General features: G+C 36.1%; 1 protein-coding gene across 1 annotated transcript in view; it reads left to right on the top strand.

The window, feature by feature from the left end:
- The window catches only part of EPHA3 (EPH receptor A3), a 397,715-nt gene that overhangs the window by 222,487 nt on the left and 149,026 nt on the right, over window positions 1–26,202 (top strand). Inside the window, exons 4-5 of the mRNA XM_007500776.3 lie at window positions 20,911–21,066; window positions 21,769–22,104. Coding sequence (XP_007500838.1) covers window positions 20,911–21,066; window positions 21,769–22,104 — 492 coding nt within the window. The remainder of the gene's footprint in view (window positions 1–20,910; window positions 21,067–21,768; window positions 22,105–26,202) is intronic.

The following is a 26,202-nucleotide window of genomic DNA, read 5'->3' as shown; positions in this document are numbered from 1 at the left end:
GACCCCACGATGGAATCTTGGGGAATACTCACTGTTTGAGTACAAGAGATGGAAAATGATCCATCAAAGCAGAAGGAGAAGGAGCTATCAATAGATAGGAAGAGTAACAAAGTAATAAAGAACAGTGTCACAAAGGCTAAAGAAGACTACTTCTAGCAGGACTGAAGAGTAAAGAGAGAGGAAAATGTCTTCCTTGAGAATGGGAAAAGAAGATCACACATTTGATCCTGAGAATTATTTTTTTCTGCTTCAGGCTTTCTTACCAACACAGAAGGCTGAAGAAAGCATACCAAAAGATTTTTTTTCTTCCTTTTTCTCTTCAAATTTGTTTTGATTTTTTTTACTCTTTATCTTTTCATCTGCTCAGTTATAATTCATCTAAGAAGAATTTTGCCACAGAGATATAGATAAAAATGAAAGAATCCTTGCTCTTAGGAGGCTTATATTATAATGTAGAGATACAACGTATGCTGTGAATATAAGTATATATGAGAGAGTTTAAGGGGGAAGGGAGCAGTAATCTAATCTCAGGTTGTAGCTCTGCAAAAAGGAAATGATATTGTGAGGTTCAACTGTAACAGAATGAATAGAAATCTGTAAGGCTTTAAAGTGTCTTGGGAAGATAAATTGTTATTTTTAATGCTCTATTATGCAGATACAGGAAAGCAGTTTTTTTTTTTCAATTTACACTTAAAATCTTTTAGTGCAATAGAATTACCTTTTCCTATCCAACAAAATTTAAAATATTACAAGGCTGTCTTCAGTGACTTTGTAAGCCTGTGGCGTTAAAAGTCCTTTTTCCAGGAAAAGAGAAGTCATAGATCTGTGGTGGGAGTGACACACTTGCCAGATTCCAAAGTCACTCTTATTAAAAGCTAAAGGACAACCTAGTATTCACAGAGTTTTTGACATCTACCAAAATCACCAAAATGGGTTTCCAATTATTATTACCATATGTGAATGTGGTTTTGATAATCTAGCCATTTCTCCCCTAGGATATGGACTAAGGGCTTTCACCCTTTAAGACTCTTCATTAACTGTCAAAAAATCTATCAGACAGAGTAGACATATTGGTCACTGCCAACATGATCCAAATTTGAACAAGTGACCCAAAGCTGAGAGGATCAGTATCACCCTAGCAACAGCTCAGCATTTGTGGAAGAATAAGAGTGAAGAGCTCAAAGAAACTTCAAAGTCAGATATGTTTTGAAACCAAGTAAAAGAAATACTCACTCCAGAAGTGAAGACATGATGAGGAGGGATGGGAGCCAAGTTTAGAGGTGTTTGCTAGTGGATATGGCAGCCAAAAAAAAAAAAAAAGCTTATTGCTGGGAGTGGGGAAGTTGACGCTTTCTACAAAGAAGCCCTGAGCTACAAAGTCAAAGGTAATCATTCCAAACTATACCAAGACCACACTGGAGTAGTCCTTTTCAGTACTGGCCACTCTTCTGAAATAACTGGAAGGATTTCAGAGAAGAGCAACAGTACTAATTATGTGTGAGAAGAGAAGGTTGGCATATTAGCCAAGAACCAAAGAATTCCATTGGTTCAATTTGTCTGGCTAAAGAAAACTATGGAGACATAATTATGTAAAGAAATCTCTAAAGCCATAGAGGGGTACAGTAAGCTAATGGGTTCAGCAGAGAACTAGTACTATATTTATTAGTAATGTATTTTAGTAAATCATCCCATTAATTTTTTAGTTCATCTAAAAATTAAATGTGAAAATATGAATATTATAGATTTTATATGGTAAATACTCTGATCAGGAGAAAAATATTAGATGATCACTTAAAAAGATGAATCATAAAGAATCAGTGGGGAATTAAGAAAATCCTAAATATTATGGAAACATTGGCATAGCTTTGAGCTTACAAATAAAATAACATTTTTGAAGTAGTGTGTGTGTGTGTACAATATGTGATGTGATATGGAAAGTTCAAACTGGGTCATGAAAGTAGTTTGGAAATGTTTAGTGTAAACATTTATACCTTAGAAATCAGCAAACTACAAATCAGAGGTAGATTTATTGTTTGTTGTTTATGTAGTCTAGAGAAAGTTACGGGGAAAATGTTACTAATGGAAATTAAATGTAAAAGTATGTAATTTTTTTTCCCCCAGAGCCCATTGGTACATGTTTACTAGCACACTTCTGATTACACTCTACCTAAACTTCTTATCATGTAAATATGCAGGCTTTTATAAATTTCCTGATCTGTTATAGAAATTTAATTGTCTATGAATCGATTCAATTAGCATTTATTAAGTGCCTCATATGCAAAATGAGAGGAAGAAAAGCATAGTGAATAAAGTCCTAGACATAGAGGGCAAGAAGATTTACTTCAGGGAAACTAGGTCTGGAAATGGGAGGTCATGGATTCAAATTTGAACACAGGCAAGTGTCATTTTTCTGCCTTGGAACTGAAACTTTTAGTATCAATTCTAAGGCAGACAGTAAGAGTTAAAAAAAAAAAAAAGATTTGGTTCAAATTCTACCTCTGAAGTTTACTTGCTGAATGACTTTGGTCAAGACACATCATTTCTGAGTTCCAGACTCAAGGGTTCCCCTCAAATGGCATTGTAGATCTTTTATATATACATTAAGTATTGTTTATTATATATAAGGAATTAGGACTAGAAAGATTGAAATGAAAACTGGTAGATACCCTTAAGAAGCTTCATTCTTTAGAAGTGTCATTGATGACTTTATCTTTGCATCTCCCATTTAAAAATATGTTATCATTTGGAAAAGGCAGCATTGTATCATTTAGAACCTTAGATGATTATATGCATTAACACACACACATACACCCACACAAACACACACATATTTACTATATGTATGACTCATTCATTTACAAATATAGAGGGAAAGACTATTTAGTTATTAAATATATACAATATAGCATATATTATATGATATGCATATATAGCATGTGATAGATAATATCTAACTAAAATAGACCTTTAACTTCTATAACTAAGTATATGATACATTATAATATTAAATATATAATTAATATAAAGATATAGAAATTATTTTTGTTCTTTTCCAATGTGCTTGGGTCCAATTGCAATATTATAAATTATTATATTACTCTTTATATTGCAAAATATAAACAAAACCAAGTATAAAACTGGCTATATTGAATAAATAAAAGCCCTATGAAAAGTAATTTATTTTATTTAATTTTTACTAAAAAATTTAGGATTCACTCATTTGGAAAAGTCTGAGAACAGATTCTTCATAGAGAAAATACTTCTATTTATGTGCCTATAAATGCATGTTCCAAGTGAATGGGTATAAGAAACAGGAAATGTGGGCTTAAGTCACAGGGATGCTGATGGCCTTATTTATCAGTAATAGAAAGCGTAGATTTAGAATTTAGAGAGATTGGAAGTCTAGGTTAACAAGGAGCATTAGGAGAAGAATTTTCTCATTCCTAATACTAAAAATAGTTGAATATTTCCTTAGCTCTCAGAATAAAGAGACTTGCAACTTCCATGGATTATATGCTTCAGTGAAAGGTCAAGGTTAATTGCGTGACCGCATCTTCTTCAACACATGAAAGTTCCATTTCTTCTATTTTTTGCAAGGGATCATTCACACAGGATGTTGAGGAGAGAGGATCCCAGAGTAGCAGCTGTCATTTTCATCAGGTTAGCAGACACTTGGATGGAATAATATCAGACAAGGGTGCATTTCTACGGGCATGGCTGGTTTCAATTATTCTTAAAAGTGTGCACACACAAGAGTAAATTATGTGTATAATATATATGTGTATACATTTTGGGTTAAACAGTAACAATTAGCCCCTGAAAACCGTCAAGGGATTTGAAAGCATTAGGAAAGCAAAGCCTCCTCAGAAAAGGAGCTGCAAAAATTGTAGCTATTGCTCCACGTAATCAGTGCTCACATTGAAATGCCCATTGGCCTACACTGTCAAAATTCTTAATGAATCCAAACTTCATTGGTGTGGAACATAAAGTTTCCTTTCTGGGGTGTTAGATGTGTTCATCTTAGCTCCTGAAGTTCTTAGACAGACTCCAGTGTCCTCCAGAGCCATAGCATTTGAAACTTTCCTTTTATTTCCTCTAAATCTCATTTTATTTGGTCCTCTTTCATTCCTTCTTAACCTTAGTGCCTTGCCCCCAAGGTTATCTCCCTTTGGTCTGCTATACAACTTATCTGTACAAAATTGTTTGCATATCTTCTTCCTCCTGGGACTCCTTAAGAACAGGGGATTTTTTTTTTCCTTTTCTTTATATCCCCAGTGCTTAATACAGTTCCTGGTACATAAATGTCTAATGCTTGTTGATCTGAGAACTTCCTGTCCAGATTGCCTCAAATCTTAATCCACAGATAAAATGTTCATGTGATAAGAATGATTTTACCCTCTTTTTTGAAAAAACTCCTGCACATACTCTAGCACATCCCCCTAAGAGAAACACCAAAGCTGGGGATGTATTTCAGTGAAATTAACCACAAGACTGAATGAATTATTACATTTTATAGAATCTACTCATCTATTCTCAAGGCATAACTCATTTTAGTAGATTTATTAGATTTTTGGTGATTTTCGATATCACCTAGATTTCCCATGTCCCTCTCTTTCCTAGTGCTACATCCCTTGGAACAAAGAATGTTCTAACATTTTAAAGATAGAATTAGAGCAGGAGGTGGCTCTCAGTGGATAGAGTGCAAGACCTAGAGGAGGGAGGTCCTGCATTCAAATTTTGGCTCGGACATTTCCCAGCTGTTTAATCCTGGGCAAGTTACCACCCCAATTTTCTAGCCCTTGTCATTTCACTTGTGTTGATTCTAAGACAGAAGTTAAAGGTTTAAACAAATAGAAACTACTTGATCATCAGGGAAACTGAAAATTCTTTATCTCAACCTGTTGAGATAAGGAACCAAACCTCCATTTCTGGGTCCCTGGCACTGATGAAGTAGATAAGTGTCCACATGTATCATTTAAGGTCCTGTAAAGCTCCCAAGCTCTACTAGGCATTGGGGAAAGCACAATTCTCACCAATAAAGTTAGCCCTCAGGATTAGTGATTAAAGGTAGAGGATTATCTTCAAAATGTTTGTTACTAAATAGGATTTCTGAGTTTTGTTATCTAGCTTGCATTAATTGGAAGTTCTTTTAGCAAATCAGAAGGAATTAGTGTAGGAGATTAACAGCAAACCTCAGAGATTTGGGTCCTGTCTAAGGAGATAAAGAAAGGTAAAAACAAACAAACAAACAAACAAAAACAGGCTAGTGCCTTCTAGGCAGAATAGACCTGTGTGGAATGAGAGACCTTGAACAACCCCAAAACCATGAATCAGAATGAAGGGATTCATGGCTATTGGATGAGCTATGACAAGATTCCAAGCAATATGCAAGGCATAATATTAGGCATCTTCATTAGTTCCTGCTCTTTCTCTGCCCTAAGAGACTTCTCATTCTACATTCCTCCCCAGCTTCCTAAAATTTCAAAATAGAACAAAAGAAAGTCATAGCCACCACAGAATTGCCAATACAATTTATCACTCCATCTCAACTTTCTCTTTTTCTCTGATTCCCAAACTGGGTCAATAGCAGTGGGGTTTTTTTGTTGTTTGTTTGTTTTTTAAGATAACATTGATTCTCTTTTGTCACTTTGTTTCTGCTGGGCCTTGATGATAAAAAGGATATGTAACATCTTTTGCCAGGGTTGTTTGTGTTATATATTTAGTCTTAAAGAAATTCTCTGTCATTTTTGCACCCCGCCTTCTTCCTATTTTGTCCCCTTCCTTCCTTCTAGGTGTCCTTGTCTGCTTTCCTTTTTTCTTTTCTTTCCTTTTTATTTTAAACTAGCGCTTTGAATAGCTGTTTGTGATGTAAACTTCTGAGGAGCCACAATGATCCAAGGCAAGGAAATGAAAGCTGATGTGCCTTTTGGATTTTTAGTCATCCTTTCTTATTAAATCTTTAAGAAAACTTATTTTCACTTATAAAGATTAAAGATGACCCAATGCTCATAATAGCCCATATTGATACAGTATTTTGCCATGTCACATTTCTCTCAGAATAATCTTACAAGATGATAAATGGAGGTGATAACCATTTTGTAGATAAAGAAGCTGTTAAGTGATTGGGGATGTTTAAATGACTTTTGAGAACTTGAGTTTTCTCATTTGTAATATATCTTAGGTCCTTCAAGCTTTAAATCTCGCCCTACTAGAGCCAGGTCATGAATCAAGATTTTCTGATTTCAACACAAGCATTCTTTCTACTGCTACATGCTCCCTTTTTGCTATAAGTAGATCTGAGGTTTCCTTAGTTTCCCATGATCTCTTATAGAGTCATACCCCGAAGAACAAAGAAGTCCCAGGGAGTCTTGTTAAAGATGTAGATATTGGTGTCCTTGTGACAAAAAGTCATCACTACCTGTCTAAACTCTGAAGTTCTCTGAGCCTAACACATCAGACATCCTAAGGAAACATGGGGACCCTCAGACAATCCACTCAAACTCTAGTCATGAAAAGCAAACATCTGGCACACAGAATTTTCACTTGAATTTCTACACTTTCCTCCTTTGGGAACAGTACTCTCAGGCAAGTTCCTACACTTTCCTTCCCTCCCAGTACACTAGCCTAGGGCCCATTCTGCCTGCCTTTCTGTAGTGCCTATAACTAATCTCAGAATGTTGGAGAGAGAATAGGAACAATTTTCAGAGACATTTCCCATTTTTTACTATTGCTACGTATCCACTGCCTTAACTTCCTGAGTGGTGTGTGTGTGTAATGCAATAGCATTTCTTCCTATATTTGGATTCTATACTAATCAGAATAGATTAAGATATGTGAAATTTGGAAGTCTGATAGAGGCAAATAAAAGTTTGCAAAAGATTAAGGTCTCAAGCATAATGCAGAGTGGTTGATTGTATTCTGAAAATAGTAGAATGTTGTTCTATGTTAAAGTATAATTTTGAATAAACTTCGACAAGAATTCTTCTATGAAACCATGGAAACTTTCTTCTATGGCAACTTTCTACCTTAGATAATAATTCCAATATATTTCATTCCTGACTGTTTAGATTTTAAAGACATCTGCTCAAATAGCAGTTCTTGTTTTTCCTGGTCCCTAAGGTAGTCCCTTACATGGGATTGCATATGATTCTTCTGAGTTCTTCCTTCTGTTATGATAAAGAAAATATAATTGGAAAGGTAGATTTTACACTGAAACAAATGTTTACTAATAAGAAAGAAATCAATGTAAGAAATGAGTCCAGGAGATTAACTTGAATGGATAGCAATTTTGTTGTTGCCTTAAAAAATAAAATAAAAAAGATGGCAAATGGCTATGATAATATTCATACTAATCAAAGATTTTTGATCTAGTGATGCCACACCTGAAGAAGTGAACTCCCTCTACCAATGAAGATAATCACCTACCTTGAAACTTTACTGTGTTAGATAATTTCATGAGGTGCTAAAAGACTAAGTGATGTACACAGGATCTCTCAGAGAGCATTTTGTTGTTGTATTTCTTCTTCTTCTTCTTCTTCTTCCTCTTCTTCCTCTTCCTCTTCCTCTTCCTCTTCTTCTTCCTCTTCTTCTTCCTCTTCTTCTTCCTCTTCTTCTTCCTCTTCTTCCTCTTCTTCTTCTTCTTCTTCTTCTTCTTCTTCTTCTTCTTCTTCTTCTTCTTCTTCTTCTTCTTCTTCTTCTTCTTCTTCTTCTTCTTCTTCTTCTTCTTCTTCTTCTTCTTCTTCTTCTTCTTCTTCTTCTTCCTCCTCCTCCTCCTCCTCCTCCTCCTCCTCCTCCTCCTCCTCCTCCTCCTCCTCCTCCTCCTCCTCCTCCTCCTCCTCCTCCTCCTCCTCCTCCTCCTCCTCCTCCTCCTCCTCCTCCTCCTCCTCCTCCTCCTCCTCCTCCTCCTCCTCCTCCTCCTCCTCCTCCTCCTCCTCCTCCTCCTCCTCCTCCTCCTCCTCCTCCTCCTCCTCTATCTTCTTCTTCCTTTACCTTTCATCTTAGGATTAATACTGTATTTTAGTTCTGAGGCAGAAATGCAGTAAGGGTTAGGCAATGGGGGCTAAATTATTTGCCCAGGCTCACACAGCTAGGATATATGTACCCAGGAGCTCCTGCCTCCTCTGAGCCTGGCTCTCAATCCCCTGGACCACTTAGCTGCCCCCTCAGATAATATATGTTAAAGGTAGAACTTGAACCCAGATTTTCCTGATTGAGGGCAGCTCTTTACACGTTACCCTACTTTTACCTTTCTAACTCAAAATTATCAAAAGATTAATATGTATATATATATATATATATATATGGAAGAATGGAAGAAGGTATTTAGCCTAAAGAAGAATATTAGGCAAAATGTAGTTTCTGTCTTCAAATATTTGAACAGATAATACACAGGAGAGTTAGTCCCAACTTGCTTATCTCTAGAGTGTAGAACAAAGACAAATGGATGGAAGTTTTCACCTGAGAGGCAGATTTCAGCCAAATATGAGAAAAGTCTCCTTAACTTGTACAGCTATTCTGAAACGGAATGGACTACTTCATCAAGTAATGATTTCACTATCACTGGAAAGTCTCCAAATAATGGCTAGATAACAACGTATCAGATGTGATAGACAGGATTAATGTTTCAGGGAGGCTGAACAAATGACAAGTAATGTTCCTATGAGTTTTAATAATTTATTGTTTCAAAGGATCATACTTTTAATTATGAGCTTTTATACAAGCCAGAATTTTCTCATCAAGCAGGTCATTATAGTTAGCATTGCCAGGTAGGTTCCCAAATATCCTCATGAGTTATTGTTTTTGTTTTAGTAAACCTTACTTTTTGTCTTAGAATGCTTATTAAGTATCTGCCACAAGCCAGAAGAATAGTAAGTGCTAGGCAACTGGGGTTAAATGACTTGCCGAGGGTCACACAGCTAGAAAGTGTCTGAGGCTACATTTGAACGCAGTACTTCCCATCTGCAGCCCTGGCACTCTATCTACTAGCTACCCCTATATTCATGTGTTTAAAAAAAACTCTTCTTTTTGTCCCTCATAGGATATTGCTTATCTAATGTTCTCTTCTACCTATTTGTGTTCTATACATGCCCTTTAAGTCTCTATCAGCTCATGTCCTCAATATTCCTTTCTGAATCTTTAGATGACACTTCTTTATCCTCCCCATCAGAATCTTACTTTAGTAGCCATCTTTTTTTCATTTATCTGCAATTTTTCTTTTGCCCTTATTTCTTTGACATATTGCTAAATGCATGTTCCAGGCTTCCTGTCCTCTAAAAACAAAACTAAAACAATTTCTGACGATAGTTGCCATCTAGTACCCATTTTTTCTCTATTCAGGCTAAACTTAAAAAAAATTGATAATACCCATTGCTTTCACATTCATACTATCCAATCTTCTTAATCCATAGAGTCTGTCATCTATCACTATTATTCTTCTGAAATTGTTGTTTCATGGAATATCAATGATCTCATACCATAGTAGGTTTCACATTTCAGTAGATGTCAGATAAATTTGGAATTAAAATCCCACCTCAAACTCCTACTACCTGTGTGATCTGAGCCTCACTTTCCCAATCTATAAAATGAGAATAATAGTACCTCTCACTGGGTTGTCAAGAAGATAAAGTGTGATAATGGATATTAATTACTTGGTAAATCTTTAGTGCTATAGACATCTTTTGTTCCTCAGCCATTTTATTCATATCCATTTCTCTTTCCTGCCTACTTTGGGGTTTTCTTGGCAAAGATACTGGAGTTGTTTGCCATTTCATTCTCCAACTCATTTTACAGATGAAAAAAACTGGAATAAACAGAGTTAAGTGACTGGCTTAGGGTCACACAGCTAGTAAATGTCTCAAGCCAGATTTGAACTTAGAAAGATGAGTCTTCCTGATTCTAGACCTGGTACTCTATCTACCATACTGCCTAGCTGGTCATAAATATATTAGCTATTATATTTTAACTACTACTTTCTATCCTTTTATTATTATTTATAATCCTTGATCTCTTTGTAGCTTTGGCAGAGTTGACCACCCCTCCTAAACAATACATTCTTTGCCATTTAATTGAGTGACTCTTCACTTTTCTAGTTTTTTCTTTTCCCTTCTAATCATTCCTTCTCTCCTTCCCTAGCCTCTCATCCTTTCCCAAACTCCTTTAGGTAGTCATTCCTTAAGCATCTGTCCTCAATTATCTTTTCATTCACCTATCTTCCTCTTGACAACCTCATCTATTCTCACAATTTTCAATGAGCAACTCTACAGGAGAGGGATTCCCAAATTCCTATCCCTAGCTACATCTCTTTCCTGAGCTCTGGATATATCCCCAGTGTCCACAGGACATATCTTGGACGATCAACTTTCACCTCAAATTCAATGTACACTATAATTTCCCTAACACTGTTTTAACTTCATTTTTTCTCTGTTATCACCATTTACCTCATCTTTCATGTTTGTCTTTGGTGTTACTTCTATCTCTTTCATCTCATTTTTTCTCAAATTCAACCAGTAAGCATTCTACCAATCATTCAGTCAACAAACATTAACTAAGCACCTACAGTGTTCCAAAAATTGTTCTAAGCACTGGAGATACAATAACAAACTGAAAATTATTCATTAATTGATCAATCAGTTATGCATGAATAGCTTTTGAGTGCCCCAGCCTTACATGGCCCACACAATAGAGTGATCATAGATGACGATCTGGAAGGGCCCAACAGGGACTAATTAGTTCATCCTCCTTATTTTTAAAGATGGAAAATAAAACAAAATGAAAGGTAAAATGACTTGTCCAAGATCACACAAATAGTAGCTCTGTCAGCTGTCTTTTTATTTGATTCTCTATACTACACCACACAGTAATTGTCCCAAATATTCTTTTCTCTTGTCTTCCTTTTCACTCCTCTCTGATCCTCTTAGCTGAGGACTTACTCCATGGTTACCAAGAAAATAGAGGCCAATTACTTATGAGCTCTTTCTTTTCCCATTCTCTGCATTTCAAAGCACCTTGACAGCCTTTGGTTTCTGGTTTCCAAAGACAGATCCTCTGTATGTGTCCTTGCTCTTATTCCCCACTATCTTCCTCAGTAGATTGAATCCAGCCTCATCTCTTTCTCTCCAGCTAATTGTCCATCTCTCCCTGTCTATTTGTTTCTGCCTTAATGACTCCCAAAAATTCCCAGTCTTTTATATACTTAAAATACATAATAAAAAAAACAAAATCCTTCATCAACTGTTTTGTTAACAGCTATTTCATAATGTCTCTCCTGAAATATACTAGAAAGAGTTGTCTACAATCTTTACCTTCACTTCCTCCCTTTTAATTCACTTTTTAATCAAAGTTATTAGAAGACCATTTTAGTTTCCAACTTTGTCACTCTGTTGAAACTGCTTTTTCCCTGTTATCAATCAGTGACTTCTAAATGGACATATCTCATCTTTACTTTGTCTTCTTGCCTCTTGATAATTCTAAAGAAAATTATATTGTTGACCACCTTCTTGATATCCTGTTCTCTGGATGACTTCAATGTCACTTTTCTTGATTTCTTCCTATCAGACCATTCCTTCTCAGGTTGGATCCAGATCTTGATCTCTAACTCTGATATACTCTCTAAGACTCTCTCTTGGGTTTACTTATCTTCTATATATTCTCCTAATTATAAACTCATGTAGGTACCTCCCATATCTTTAAATCTAGACATCTGATCTCTCTTTAGGTCTAGTAACAAATCACCAACTACTTGGGACTCTACATATTCAATGTCATTTCTAACTAGTGACCCATGGGCATCTTTTAAAAAAAACCCTTACCTTCTGCCTTGGAGTCAATGCTATGTGTTGGTTGCAAAGCAGAAGAGTTATTAGAGCTAGACAATGGGGGTTAAGTGATTTGTTCAGGGTTACACAGCTAGGAAGTGTCTGACACTGAATCTGAATTTAGGATCTCCCATCTCTAGACCTGGTTCCCAATCCACTGAGCTACCCAGCTGCCCCCCACAGGCATCTTAAACTTAAAAACTTTCAATGAAGAACACATATTTTGGTCCCAAATTCACTCCCTTTTTGAACTTTCTTACATTTGTTGAAGTCACCACCATCCATCTACTCTCAGAGTTTGGGTCTAAACTCAGGTAATAGGAACACAGATTAAAATCTGAACAGTACCTTTGTTGTTCTTCAGTTCTACCCTACTCTTCATCCCATTTGGGGTTTTCTTGGCAAATATACTTGAATCATTTAGCATGTCCTTCTCCAGTTCATTTCACAGATGAGTACCTGAAGGAAAGAGGGATAAGTGATTTACCCAGGGTGGCACAGCTAGTAAGTTCCTGAAGAAAGATTTTAACCCAGGTAGATGATTCTTCCTTACCCCAGGCCTGATACTCTATCTACTGTGCCATCTAGCTGTCCAAATAATAGCTACCTTAACCATTGAGAAAAATGAAAAAGTTAATGTTTTCTTGGGCTTCTATCTATGTGCATCTCCAAGATCCTCTTTAGGTTAATAAACCAAGTTGAAAGAGGGTGACACAGTTCAGATGTCTTCCAACTGATGACTTAAAGCTGGAATTAAGAGCTTGTTCCCCAGTGTTCCTTCCTAGCGTGGACCTGAGCCTGACAATTCCTGGAACGTCTCACCTAGGAAAATATATATTTAGTACTCATATGGTTATGACAGAATTGACAGAGCATTTTGCAAGGTTCCCTACATGTCCCTTCTTCTTTGGGAATTTACAGTCAGGAATACAGCATCCTGCCTCCTGCTGCTTGGAGGATATTATTGTTGGTACTTAGAGGTGGGAGCAGTTTGAATGTCTGGCATCAGGCAACCTATTTGGGGCCAGCTATGCTTTAGCATTCTTTGTGGTAGAAGTTAGCTCTATCTCTGAGTTACTGGCACCTGGGCAAGAAAAGAAAACCCTTTGACTGAGACAGGATTGTGTTAAAATCCCTCACATTTTAATGCTACCTGGCATTTTGCCCTTAAGCCGTTTTTATTGAACTGTGGGAAGAACAAAAGAAGGAAATACTCCATCACTCTGTAAATGTGGACCACTGCAGACAGTGTTTAATGACTGCACATAGTCACTTCCAATATATTGAAATGTCTCAGCCTTGCCTCAAATCTTTGTACTTCTATTCAGTTTGCAAAGAATGGAGTTCCTGTAAGATGGGGAGGGGGAGTGCAGCTCATTTCGCAAATAAACAGTTGCTTTGACCTTGTACAGGCAAATAGGTCCTGTCAGGGCTGGAATAGCAAGGCCAGGAAATCATCTGTTTAGTCAGTGCTAGTTCAGGTCATTACTTTGTGTTTATGGCTGGGAATTGGTAATATTGCTCTGTGTACAGGGGGCTGAAGATCTGAATACTAAAAGGTCTCTATTTACCAATAGCTTTTTCTTTTTTTTTTTTAATTTAAATGTAATTCAGATTGAAATGAACCATTTAACCCTTAATTAGGACCATGTTTTCCTCTCAAAGTCAAACACATTAGTCAACTGTAGACAAAATCCGCTTTGCAATTGAAAGGCTGTCTCCTTTCTTTCAACAGTAACTACCATGGTTTACTAACTACATTTGTTTTCCTTTCACCAAGGTAACTTTACCCATTCTCTCTATCTGCAGAGTTCAATCCCATCAATTATGGCTCTAGGAACTGGCTGATGGCTTTTCTTTTCTAATTTTTAAAATTAGGCTAAGACTATATTTTGAAGCTTTTTACAAGTATTTGGGGCTTGGGCAACATTTATAATATATAGAGTAGTTTATTTACAAAATTCTGTTTTTTAATACAATCACTAGTTTTATATTTTCTCTCTCCCCATCAGTGATGCATTGCTTCCATTTCCTGCTATACTGTACCATTTCAATATAATTTTGGAATTGGTACGTTTATTTCTTTTTAATTCTAATTGATCTTGAGCAAATATACACCTTTGTAACTCTCCTTTTAAATGTGAAAGAAATATGTGAATTTTGTAAGTTTCTCAGCAATATATACCAGAACTTGACTTTCTGTGGATACCATGGAAAAACTTAGTAATTGTAGTAGACAAATTAGAAGTTATCCAAGCAAAGAAGAGGATAATCAAAAGTGGAAGTATAGGAGTGACATTTTGCATTCTCTTTAATAAGATTATCAGAACTTTTCTAGTTTAACACACCACCAAAAATCTTTTGTCCTTTAGAGAAGGCAAAATCCTTCCCATTTTATTACAAATAGAAAAAAAATCATGAATTTTATTGGATTTGCTATTTGTAAATGCTTTAGACTATTGAGTTTGATGAAGTACAGTATTATACATTCATGTTTGTAATAATGGCATACATACAGATGCTTGAAGATCAAATTAATGTGACTTTTAAATATGTGATATTTTTAAATGTTAGTCACTGAAAAGAATCCCAGATCCTTTATTCCTTCCTTTTGAAAGAAATTATATTTTTTCCAGATTACTTGTCCATACAATATTCAATGATCATTTTCTAGCAATTCTTGATCCATGTTCTCTCCCTCCCTTCTACTCCTCATGCCTCCCCAAGACAGCAGGTATTATGATATAGTTTCTACATGTTATATCATGTGATACATATTTTCATGTTTGTTATGTTGTGAAAGAAGCCATATATCCTTTATACTAGGCAACAATTCACATAGGAAATAAACGGAAGAATGGTATGCATCAGTCAAGACATTCAGGCTTTTAAAGTCCTTTGCACATAATTCCAAATTGCCCTCTAGAATAGTTGAGCCAATTCACAACTCCGCCAGCAATGTATTAGGGTCCAAATTATGCCATATACCCTCCAACATTTATCACTTTCCTTTGCTGCCATATTGGCCAGTCTGTTAGGTGCCAGGTGGTACCTCAGAGTTGTTTTAATTTGCATTTCTCTAATCAGGAGGGATTTATTGATAGTTTTTATTTCCTCATGTGAAAACTGCCCATTTGTGCACTTTGACCATTTGTTGATTGGGGAATGGCTTGATTTTTTTGTAAATTTGACTTAGTTCCTTATATATTTGGGAAATTAAACCTTTGTTAGAGAGTTTTGCTATAAAAATGTTTTCCAAGTTTGTTGCTTTCCTTTTAATTTTGGTTGCATTGATTTTGTTGTACAAAACCTTTTTAATTTTATAAAATCAACATCATTCTTTCTACATTTTGCAATGTTCTCTACTGCTTGCTTGGTCTTAAATTCCTTCTCACACACAGACAGGCATACTATTCTATGTTCACTTAATTTCTGTATAACTTCACTCTTTATATTCAAGTCATTTACCCATTTTGAATTTATCTTGGCATAGGATGTGAGATGTTGATTAGAGCTGATGTTTCCCGTACTATTTTCCAATTTTCCCAGCCGTTTTTGTCAAATAGTAAGTTAATGTCTGGTGAGGTACTAAGTAGGGTTCTAAGAGAAAGTCTGATTCACACTTCATAGTTGGTGAAGTATTAGGTAGGGGTACTTAAGTTAGTGTTAACTCAAAAGAGAATAAAGAGATCTCTTTCACAAGTATTAACACAAAATTGACAAAGAGAATAAAGAATACCCTTTCACTATATTTGTGTGTGTGTGTGTGTGTGTGTGTGTGTTTCTACCCTTTGTGCTCTTCCAAAAAGCTCAGAAGGGATTCAGAGGGAAATCAAAGACTTATAGTAAAATATATATTTTACCAAATGTTTTCTGAGCTTTGGGGCAGGGAGGGGTTCAATCTTGGGGGAAGGATACCCAGGTCTTTGCTGGGACCATGGCTTTAGGGTTAGGATTTGTATATAGACTTCATAGAAGACAAGCAAGGAGAAATGAGAAAGATGATGTCATTATGAAATGAAGTTGCTAGTACAGGACCATGGAGAATGGAATGAGATATAACTAGTTGTTCTAAAGAGTCCTAAGCCAAGGAACAAAAGAGAATTCAAGCATGAAGCTATCTTGTTTGACACCTACACTACTGCTCCAGCTTAGGCCAGGGATAAAGGACTGTGAAACTCTTCCCCTCAATCTTCCTTTCCTTCTTTACTGAGAAGGTCAAATGTATTGCTAACTTTTTAAACACTCTCATTTCCCTCTGAGTTTAGGAATAATTAACCTTTATTCTAAATGTTTCATTGGTTTCTTAAATAAGTTTATATAGTAATGATCCTGGTTAACAAAAACTCAATACTGAATAAAATTTTAATTAATGGATAAAAACATGGAGTAAAAGAGACAGATAGACAGAGAGTCAGAGAGAGCAATAGACAGAGACAGACAGAGAGACCAGAAAGAAACGGAGAGTTATTATGCACACAGAGACAGCAAGAGGCAAAGAGGGGGAGAATGTCTTCTCCATTGCAGAGGTGAGTTGGAAGTCATACTTTGAATTCTTTAAGGACAAGTGGAGCAACTGAAATTATTTTAGATGAGCATGGCAAAGAATATCTGGGCATGTTTTTAATAGGTCCTTTGGCTGGGAGGATGATTGATAGCTCAGCTTGTCTTGTTTACCAATGCTATCTGATATACATGTATTTAGGAAGAGTGTCAATTTGTGGTTATATATTTATATTATGACTATTAGCCATGCATATCATGGCTAAAAACTAAAAACTTTTTAATTGCCTATAAATCATTTGACTAGAAAACTACCTTATGAATGATAACTTTGGTTTTCATCTGTATTAGAATAACAAAGTAATCTTCAGTCTGTTGCATGTTTTATACATACACACATGTGCTGCTTTTGTTGCAAAGGAAAAACAAAACAATATGCCAAGAATTCCTAACAGGTTAGTTAAGTAAAAAGAGAATCTTCTCCAATGCCCATGATACCTACCCTGCCCCACCGGGACATACAGAATCTAGGTGAAATTGCACTGAAGATTGCAACATATGTGGTGTGGGGGATGATCCAGATTCTGAATGTTCTTTTCTTCAGAGTTCTCAAGATTTTTCTTTTAGAGATGATATAACTTTTGTGCAGGAATAAGCCTTACATCTGTATCCAGTCTGTTCTTGGCTCCCTATACCATACTTGGGAATTATGGGGAAGCTGTTAGTGTGAAAAATATTTTTCAGTGAATATGAAAACAAAGAGGCAAACTCCAATCCTATCCCAAGTTTACTGTGAGAGATGTTATTCCTCAGCAAAGTTGGATCTTTAAACTTCTTCCCATCTGGGGGGGACTGAGATTGAGATTGAGATGAGAATTTTCTCTTGCTTGTATTATCTAACATCACATTACATCATATTCTCTAACAATGGGTGGGAAATACATTTCCTTACAATGGGTGGAAGCTAGCTTGTTGAGAAAGTGTTCTCAACTTCTTATTGAATCCTGACTGGTTAGGATAGGGTGTTATATCATGACCTCATAGTCATGAGAGGTCCATGGCCACCACCACTCACTCCTTCAGATATGCCTTAGATGGTTGGCAGGCCTTCCACTTAGAGGATGCTCACCTTCCCACAAATGAGTCACATTTCACTTATGGCACACAGACCTTCCGCCTCGATGGGGCTGCTACTTACTACAAACTGCTGACTTGTAGAAAGTTACAGAAAAAAATAGCTAAATATATTTGTTGCTTAATATCCTTATTAATTACTATAACTAATACTTAGTCAATCATTGTCCCAAATTAATCACTTCCTTATTTGTAAAATTGTCTTATTTGTAAAATTTACAAATTTGCAAAATTTGTAAAATTGTAAAAAAATTGTCTTATTTGTAAAAGGGTCAGGGACTCTCATTCTCTTTATTAGGAAGCTGATGGGAAAATGAGAAGTCCAAAATTTGGAATTCTCTAGGTCTTTTTCTGAACAAGGTTAAGGGAGAAGACATGTTATGACTAACATGGCCTTCTCCCTCCTGAAGTTAATCTAGTCTAGAAATGACTTTCTGCTGCCAAACCCTTGAATCTCCAATTCCAACTAGCATTGGTTTTTACACAGATTCTAGATGGTATAACTCTGCCAGGATTTATTCACAATGAGTAAAATAGAGAGAACTGTCCATACCTGAAATATGGATCAGGGGTAATATGTTTTCACTTACTTTAGGTGGAATGGGGTGATGTGATTGTTTTACTCAATTGACCACCTTGCTCCTATACATTTATGGTTCTACCATTTATTCTATGATCATTGTATCCACCTCACTGTACTTTTATCTAGTAGGCACTTCTCTATCTTTCAAACAAAAATCTCACAAGAAAGATTATCAAATTTTCCTGATCTACCCTTATAAAATTCTATCATTTCAATCTACATTTATTGAGAGCCTACTATGTGCCAATCACAAAAGAATATGAGGTTATTCTGGAATGACTTATTCTTGCTAATTCTAAACTGGTTATTAGTGATCATAACTTTTACAGTTGTTCAGAAACAATTCCTTTAATATGTTCAAAAATTATGGGTAGACCACTTTTCAAATATATAGAGAATTGAGGCAAATTTAATAAACCATTCCCCCAATTGACAAATGGATATGAAGAGTTTTCAGAAGAATAAATCTAAGGTATCAATAGTTATATTAAAATTCTGTAATTTAGAAATGCAAAATAAAACAACTCTGAAGGATCACTTCATACCCATCAGATTGGTTAAAATGATACAAAAGGAAACTGACAACTGGTTGAGGTGATGTAAAAAAAAAACTTGGACACTAATGCACTGTTGGCAAATCTGTGAACTGGTCCAACCATTCTGGAGAACAATTTGGAACTATGCCCAAAAGGCTATAAAATTGTACATACCCTTTGATGCAGCAATATTACTGCTATTATAATTTGTGTTCCAAAGAAATCAAGTAAAATGGAAAGGACTTATATAATATACAAGAATATTTCTAGCAACTTTTTTAAGGTGATAAAGAACTTGAAATCAAGGGAATGGATGTCCAACAATTGGAGAATGACTGAACAAGTTTGTGGTAAATAATTGTAATGGAATACTATAAGAAGTGATTATAAATGACTATAAAAGTGAACATAAAAATGACAGACAGGATGGTTTTACAAAATCCTAGGAAGATATAAGAACTGATGCAAAATGAAATGAGCAGAACAAGTAGAACATTGTACATGTAAATAACAATTTTGAAAAGATGACTGAGTATGAAAGATTGAGTTCCTCTGATGAAGACAATGATCCAAGACAATTCCAAATGATCATGATAAAAAAAAAAACATCCTCTCTCTCCAGAGAACCAATGAACTCTGTGTGCAGATTGAAATATACTTGTTTCTCCATTGTATTTTATCATTTGTTTTTTGGCAATGGGAGTAATATGGAAAATATGTTTCACATTAAAAAAGAATTCTGGTCAAACTCATTAGCTTTTAGCTTAAAGAATTTTTCTGTCTCCCATCCCTTTCATTTATTCATCTCTCTGTTCCCCCCATCCCCTTACACATACACACAAATTAGATCAACATATGTCCATAAGTAAAAGACTGCCTTGTTATTTCATAATTATGTTCCAATTATAAATCACATCACTTCATTTCATGCATACCTTTGAAACAAAATGCTTCTCTTCATTGTCTTGCTTTATATATACATTTATACACACACACACACACACACACACACACACACACATATATGATACCTACCTTAAAATAATAACAAACATAAAGGAAAAAATTATCTTAGGTTTCTTTCATTTGTCAACAATGCTAAATCACAATAATTAATAATCATGTTGAGTCAGTTTTCGAACTCTGCATTATAAATACCTGAAACAAGAATAGTAACAGAGGCATACCTGAGATATACAGAATTTGTTTTACTGTTGTTGTTGGATTATATTTACCTTTTTAGGGCATATTCCACCTAGGTAAGACCCATAAATGATCTTAACAATCTGGAAATGTCTTGAAGACAGTGAGGAAGTTTGTTAAAGTAGCTATAGAAGTTTAGTCTAGATAAGCTCAAATGGAATGGGGGCATAAACAGTTTTCATCAGGTATTTGAAGGTTTACTGTGATGGCTGCCATGTTTTTCTTGCCCCCAGGGGGCAGAACTTGGAGCAAAGGATGGAAGTTTCAAAGAAACAGTTAACTGACCAAAAGTTCAATTGTTTCTTCAGGAATTCACTCAGTTACAAATAAATTCATTTCTCTAAGGAGAGGCTGGATGACCATTTGTAACAATTGCAGAAGGCATTCCTTTTTAGGATAGATAACCTAGTAGCTTTTATGTATTGTTGTTCAGTCATTTCAGTTAGATCTGATTCTTTGTGTCCTCTTCTGGAGTTTTCTTGGCAAAGATACTGGAGTTTTTTGCCATTTATTTTTCAGTTTTTTTTTTTTACTTACTAGGAACTGAGTAAAACAGAGTTAAGTGACTTGATCAGGGTCCCAAAACTAGTCTTAAGCCAGATTTGAACTCAGGAAGACGAGCCTTCCTGACTGGCACTATATCAACTGTTCCACCTAGCTGTCCCAGTGTAGGTGCTTAATATATATCAATTGCATTCATTTAACTGACCCCAGAAGGTCTATCATTAGAATATAATAATAAAATGCAGAATCATATGGCATAGATAATCAATGCATTAAGAGCTCAGATAAGGAAGTGATATAGATGACAAAATAGAATTTTGCCCCCTGAAACCAATATTGAGTAAAGCTATAAGACACAAGATGGAAATGCTTTTCTTCTTTGCTGTCAAAAGACTAGAATCTTGTGGTTTTAAAGGCTTTTTTGTTGTTGTTTACTCCCTCCTAGCATTGTTTCTTTGCAGCAAGGACCATTATTTCATCTTTGTATACTAAGCATTTAATAGCATCTAGCATAAAGCTTAATAAAAGATGGCAGAGTGAATTAAAAGAAATGTTTAATCCATAAGGAGTAATCAATTTTTCATACAAAGCTACCATAAGATAAATAAAAGAGGCATTCTGATTTGTCTTGTAGCTTGTCGACCAGGGTTCTACAAGGCCTCTGCTGGTAATTTGAAGTGTTCCAAGTGTCCACCCCATAGTTCTACCCAGGAAGATGGCGCCGTGGACTGCAGGTGTGAGAATAATTACTTCAGAGCAGACAAAGACCCTCCATCCATGGCTTGTACCCGTGAGTAGTTTTGCTGCAACCCATGACCCCATGTTTCCTTTGGTTTTCCTTTTTATTTGCTTGATGTTTTTGTTTTTGTTTTTAATTTTCTCTTCTGGCCTATTTCTTTCCATTGTTCATATGCAACTGAAGCTTCTTTTTGAACCTTCTCTTCATGCCTGGCTCACCACAAATGCACCATTTATCACAAAATGAATTTGACTACAATGCAATGGTCATACCAGCACCTCCGCATTTCCCCCTGGGGGGGGGAAGCTTAATGCATGTTACAAAATTTACATTGTGCAGGTTATGAAAGCTTCCGTAGACCCGAAATGTATACTTTTAAGATTATATTCATCCTTGCTGTTTTCTGTCAGAGTTCAGGGGGTGGGAAGAAAGAACTAAGATTTGTCAACCCATCTTAGAGTTTTCAAAATAACCCTCAGATGGGAATTGCAATTAGGACTAATTTGTTTTGTGTGACTTTCTGAAAATTCTTCAGCTTTGACTCAAAGTTTCTTGTCCGTAGACCAGGGAGCACGCACTCTTGTTTCTTCATACCTATTATCTAATGACATCTCAAAAGGGCAGTTGATAGGCAGATGATAAATAGAAGACAGCTATGTGCCATTGCCCGTTCCATTTATAAAATTTCTGTTTCACATGTTGCTGAAAAGGAAAGTGAAGCTTATTCATCTTCCCTATTGAACTGCCTTGCAGGACCTCCATCTGCACCGAGAAATGTTATATCTAATATCAACGAGACTTCTGTTATACTGGACTGGAGTTGGCCCCTGGACACAGGAGGCCGGAAGGATGTGACCTTCAACATCATATGTAAAAAGTGCGGGGGGAGTGTTAGACAGTGTGAGCCATGCAGCTCCAATGTTCACTTCTTGCCACGGCAATTTGGACTAAGCAACACCACGGTGACAGTGATAGACCTTCTAGCACACACTAACTATACATTTGAAATTGATGCAGTTAATGGAGTATCTGACATGAGTTCATCTCCTCGACAGTTTGCCGCAGTCACCATAACAACCAACCAGGCTGGTGAGTATTTCATAGTTTGCTTCTTATCCATGCCATGTTGAAATAATAAATGGACATCAATCCTGAGAGAGAGAGAAAGAGAGAGAGAGAGAGAGAGAGAGAGAGAGAGAGAGAGAGAGAGAGAGACAGAGAGACAGAGAGAGAGACAGAGAGAGACAGAGAGAGAGAGAGAGAGAGAGAGACAGAAAGAGACAGAGAAAGAGAGAGAGACAGAGAGAGAGAGAGAGAGACAGAGAGGGAGAAACAGAGACAAAGAGACAGAGAGGGAGACAGAGACAGAGATGATTTGAAAGGTCCCCAGTGATGCATGAAACATTTAAATAATCTTTCAGGTGAAATGTGACATATGACTGGAATATCATCACTTATAAGAGGTTTGTTTATAAGAATAGTCTAGACAGTCCTGACATAAATTGTTCAATACTTTAACCCATGAGACCAGCCAACAATGTGTTATTTTTCCTAATTCCTAATCCACATTGTGAGGTTTAGAAACATCAGTGATTTTCCCCCAACAGTGGTACAGAATGATATCTTTCCTCCACCTTTTCCAAAGCAATCCCTGCCTTCTTCTCTCCATCGATTTTCCCCTTTGCTTTAGACCTAGCCAGACTGGCTCTTTCTAGTTTCTCATCTATCATATAATCCCACTCTCTGATTTCTCTTGTAATCCTCTCTAATAAGATTGATACTATGGTGTCCAAACCTATATATACCAGTTAGCTGTGGCTCTCTTCAAAGGAATGATGCTTTGTGTTTTACATAGAATAACTTTAGACTTGCTACAGTATTTTTACATAGTTATATGTGGTATTATATTTTTTAAACTTGAGTTCCTTGTTATGCTATATGAATAATTAGACTTGAAAACTAAGCACACATGAGCACAATTGTATAACAGAATAAAACTAATAGAAAGATAATCTCACTGAAATTTAACATAATGCATAGTCAATATTTTGTTGTGAGTTAATTAGGCATATTTGAGTTAATTTGCAATCTATTTGTGAATCTCTCCTGCTGTGCAAATGCCATATTCTCCTGAGCCTATTAGGCCAAATATAGTCCCTCCAGCTTTTTAAAGAACAGAAGTGGAGAGCTCCATATTCATGGAAAGAGGCATTTTTATAGTAAAATAAATAAATAAAAATAGTGGGAAGCAAATAGGAGTACATGCCTCATCCCCGATGAGAGGGGAAAATACAAGTTACTCCTCAGAGGAAAGATAGTACAAAAGGACTAAGATAAAGGATGTACTATCACACTGAAGAACAAGATGGGAAATTCACAGATTATCAGGTTGAAAAGTAGAACTGGGCTCCATTGAGAAGGACTAGGTGCTACCTTCTCCTCCAGAAACAAAAGGATTAATTCTAACCCTCAGAGATTCAACTAAGAAGCTCTGTGGCATTTCTGTAAGGGATCAAAGGTCCCTATCATCTTCATTAGACTATATGTTCACTGGTGTGTGTAGAGATGCTAGAGTAAGGAAGGAGTGGGAATTCCCCACTCATAACGCATACACAGGGAACTAGAGTAAGATAAGAAGCAGGGTGCAATTACACAGATTTCACCTCCTAATATTAGCAAGTGACCATCTACAAAAAAAGATCAGTATCAGCAAGAGAAATTCTGTGAATGCAGAATTGCCTGAAATCTTCACTTTTTCGGTCTTTCTTGAATTGAGTTATGTTGTTCTCTCTCTCTCTCTCTCCAAGCAGTTGGAGAGAAGAAAGAATATGCAATACTTTATAAATGTTACTGATTGATAGAAGCAAGGATACAAATGGAGAATATAGCCTTTTCTGAACTACATATTTGTGCTATTCTGTTTCAACTTGTCCCTTCCTGTCCACTGTTTAACCATCCTTTGATTCTCTTAATGTCTTTATACAGCTTCATATGTTTGTGTCCAGCTTCCCACACAGCAGCTGTCTTACCTTTATTCCCTCAAGTTCTGACAATATTGACCCCTCAATCTGAATCTGAATCTCATCTTCTGCACTGAGGCAATCTAGCATGAGATCATTTATAGACCGATGAAGTATTGATTAAATCCTTGCCATGTGCCAAATACTATCAGGATCCAAAAGAATAGCAAGCAAGACAGTTCTGCCTTCAGGGAGTTTACATCCAAATGGAGTAATAAAAAATAAAAGGGGAACTAGAAAGGGGAGAGAGATGCTGAGTGGGAGGGCAGGGATGTATTGAGGCCAAAACACAAATATCGTCACATGTAAGTTTAGTGTGTTCTAGGTTTCGGCGTTTTGGGTATGATTGAATGGAAATGGCATGGTGTGGAGATAGTGGTATGAGTCCTGGTTCTGAATAAGGAAAGTCAAAGAAAATAAATCGATCAGATCCCAGTGTGATTTTAGGGGTGGTGATCAAGGTTTCAGAGCAAAGAAGAAGGCAATAATTGGTTTAGTCTTGTCACCACCTCCATATATTTCTGCTTTTACAGTTACTCTTTTCTCTATTCACATAAGTGTCATTCTTTTTAAAAGCTAAGCCTTAGCTAACAGTACCTTAGATCACAGAATTCCCTAAATCACAAAAGATGTTGTTCTCATTCTTGTTTCTTCTTTCTCCAAAATCTTCAGCTTCTTTCTCTCGCCTAGTTCCTTCCCCCTGGCCTTTAAATAGGCACACATCATTATTTTGACAAAAGCTCTTATGTGACCCAGCTGCTCCCTCTAGCTACTGGTCTATTTCTTTCCTAATTTTCCCTGAAAACAAAACAACAAAAAGTTTGATTATATTATCCACATCTGCTGCTCTAATTTCCTCACCACCTGCCTCACCTTTTTTTTCTTGTCATCCCACCACTCTACTCCAAATCATATCTCAAAGTTAACAGTGATTTTCTAATTGCCAGATGCCAGGACATGACGGCATTGACCAACATCTGTCCTCCAGAATCTATCTCCCCAAATGGATTCTTTCTTAATTTCTGCAACTACAACTTTCGCTAGTTTCAATTGTTCTTCCTGGCACCAAAAATTAAGGGTATTTCATATTCAATCTTATCTCTTTTCTCTGGTATTTCTATAATCTAGCCTGCATGTAATTTATACATTTCACATCAAGAACTAGTATCTTTAGCTTGATGCATCCTCACTTGAAGTCACATTAGCCTTAGGTCACTGAATATTTCCCAGAAATCTTCCCTCGAATGCATTGCAAGCAGCTCCAAGTTAGCACCTTTAAAACAACTCATGTTCTTCCTCTGAACCAATTTGTCTCTATAAATGTAATCCCAGTGATTCAGGCTCAAAAACTTGGGTTTATCGTTAGCTCTCATGAATACTAAAAACGAACATTGAAGTAGGACCTTAAAGGTTTACATAATAATCCAATGTGGTAGGATCTACAAGGTCATTACATTACAAGGTTCTTACATAGAGGAGGAAACTGAAAACCCTGGAGGTTAAGCAGTTGGCCTCTGAGCACATGGCCACTACGTTTATCAAGTGGAATTAGACACCAATTTTCCTGACTACAATTCCAACACTCATCACTTGCATTACTCTGCTTCTCCATTATCTGTCCTAGCCCTTTTTACTCCTTTAGCCCCTCCAAATCTTCTATTTTCTGCCATACAATTAAATGTTTTTCAATGAACACAACACAGAAAATAGAATTAATTCCAGTAATGCTTTATTGTCATTTTCCTATCTCAGAGGTACCATGATAGCATTTTGATTTTATATATATATATAGTTTCTAATCTCACCAAATGTACTTTTCTAATCAGACATGTTCTTGAGAAAAACTTTAGATGTGGAATCAGAGATTAAATCTGGTTTCTGATACTTCTTAACTATGATTCTATTGCATCAATTTCACCTCGTGGGTCTTTTTATCTCATTTGTAATATGAAGGTATTGGGCTCAATTATTTTTTGCCAATTTTAAATCTATGATTGTGTATTTTATAATATCTTCTAGCATGTGGGTCATCACTGATTATCCAATGTCCCAAAAGTCTTAGTTGTTCTTTTAAATTGAATTTTAAGCATGTGTAGCTTAAAATTAAAGGTTATAAAATATGAGAAAGATGCATGATATGTGTTGTAAAATCAGTATCTCCCAAAAT

This window comes from Monodelphis domestica, chromosome 8 (genome assembly GCF_027887165.1).
Source record: "Monodelphis domestica isolate mMonDom1 chromosome 8, mMonDom1.pri, whole genome shotgun sequence".
In the NCBI taxonomy this organism is placed as follows: domain Eukaryota; kingdom Metazoa; phylum Chordata; class Mammalia; order Didelphimorphia; family Didelphidae; genus Monodelphis; species Monodelphis domestica.
The sequence above is the reverse complement of the archived record's forward strand: the minus strand, read 5'-3'. Positions and strand labels throughout refer to the sequence as shown.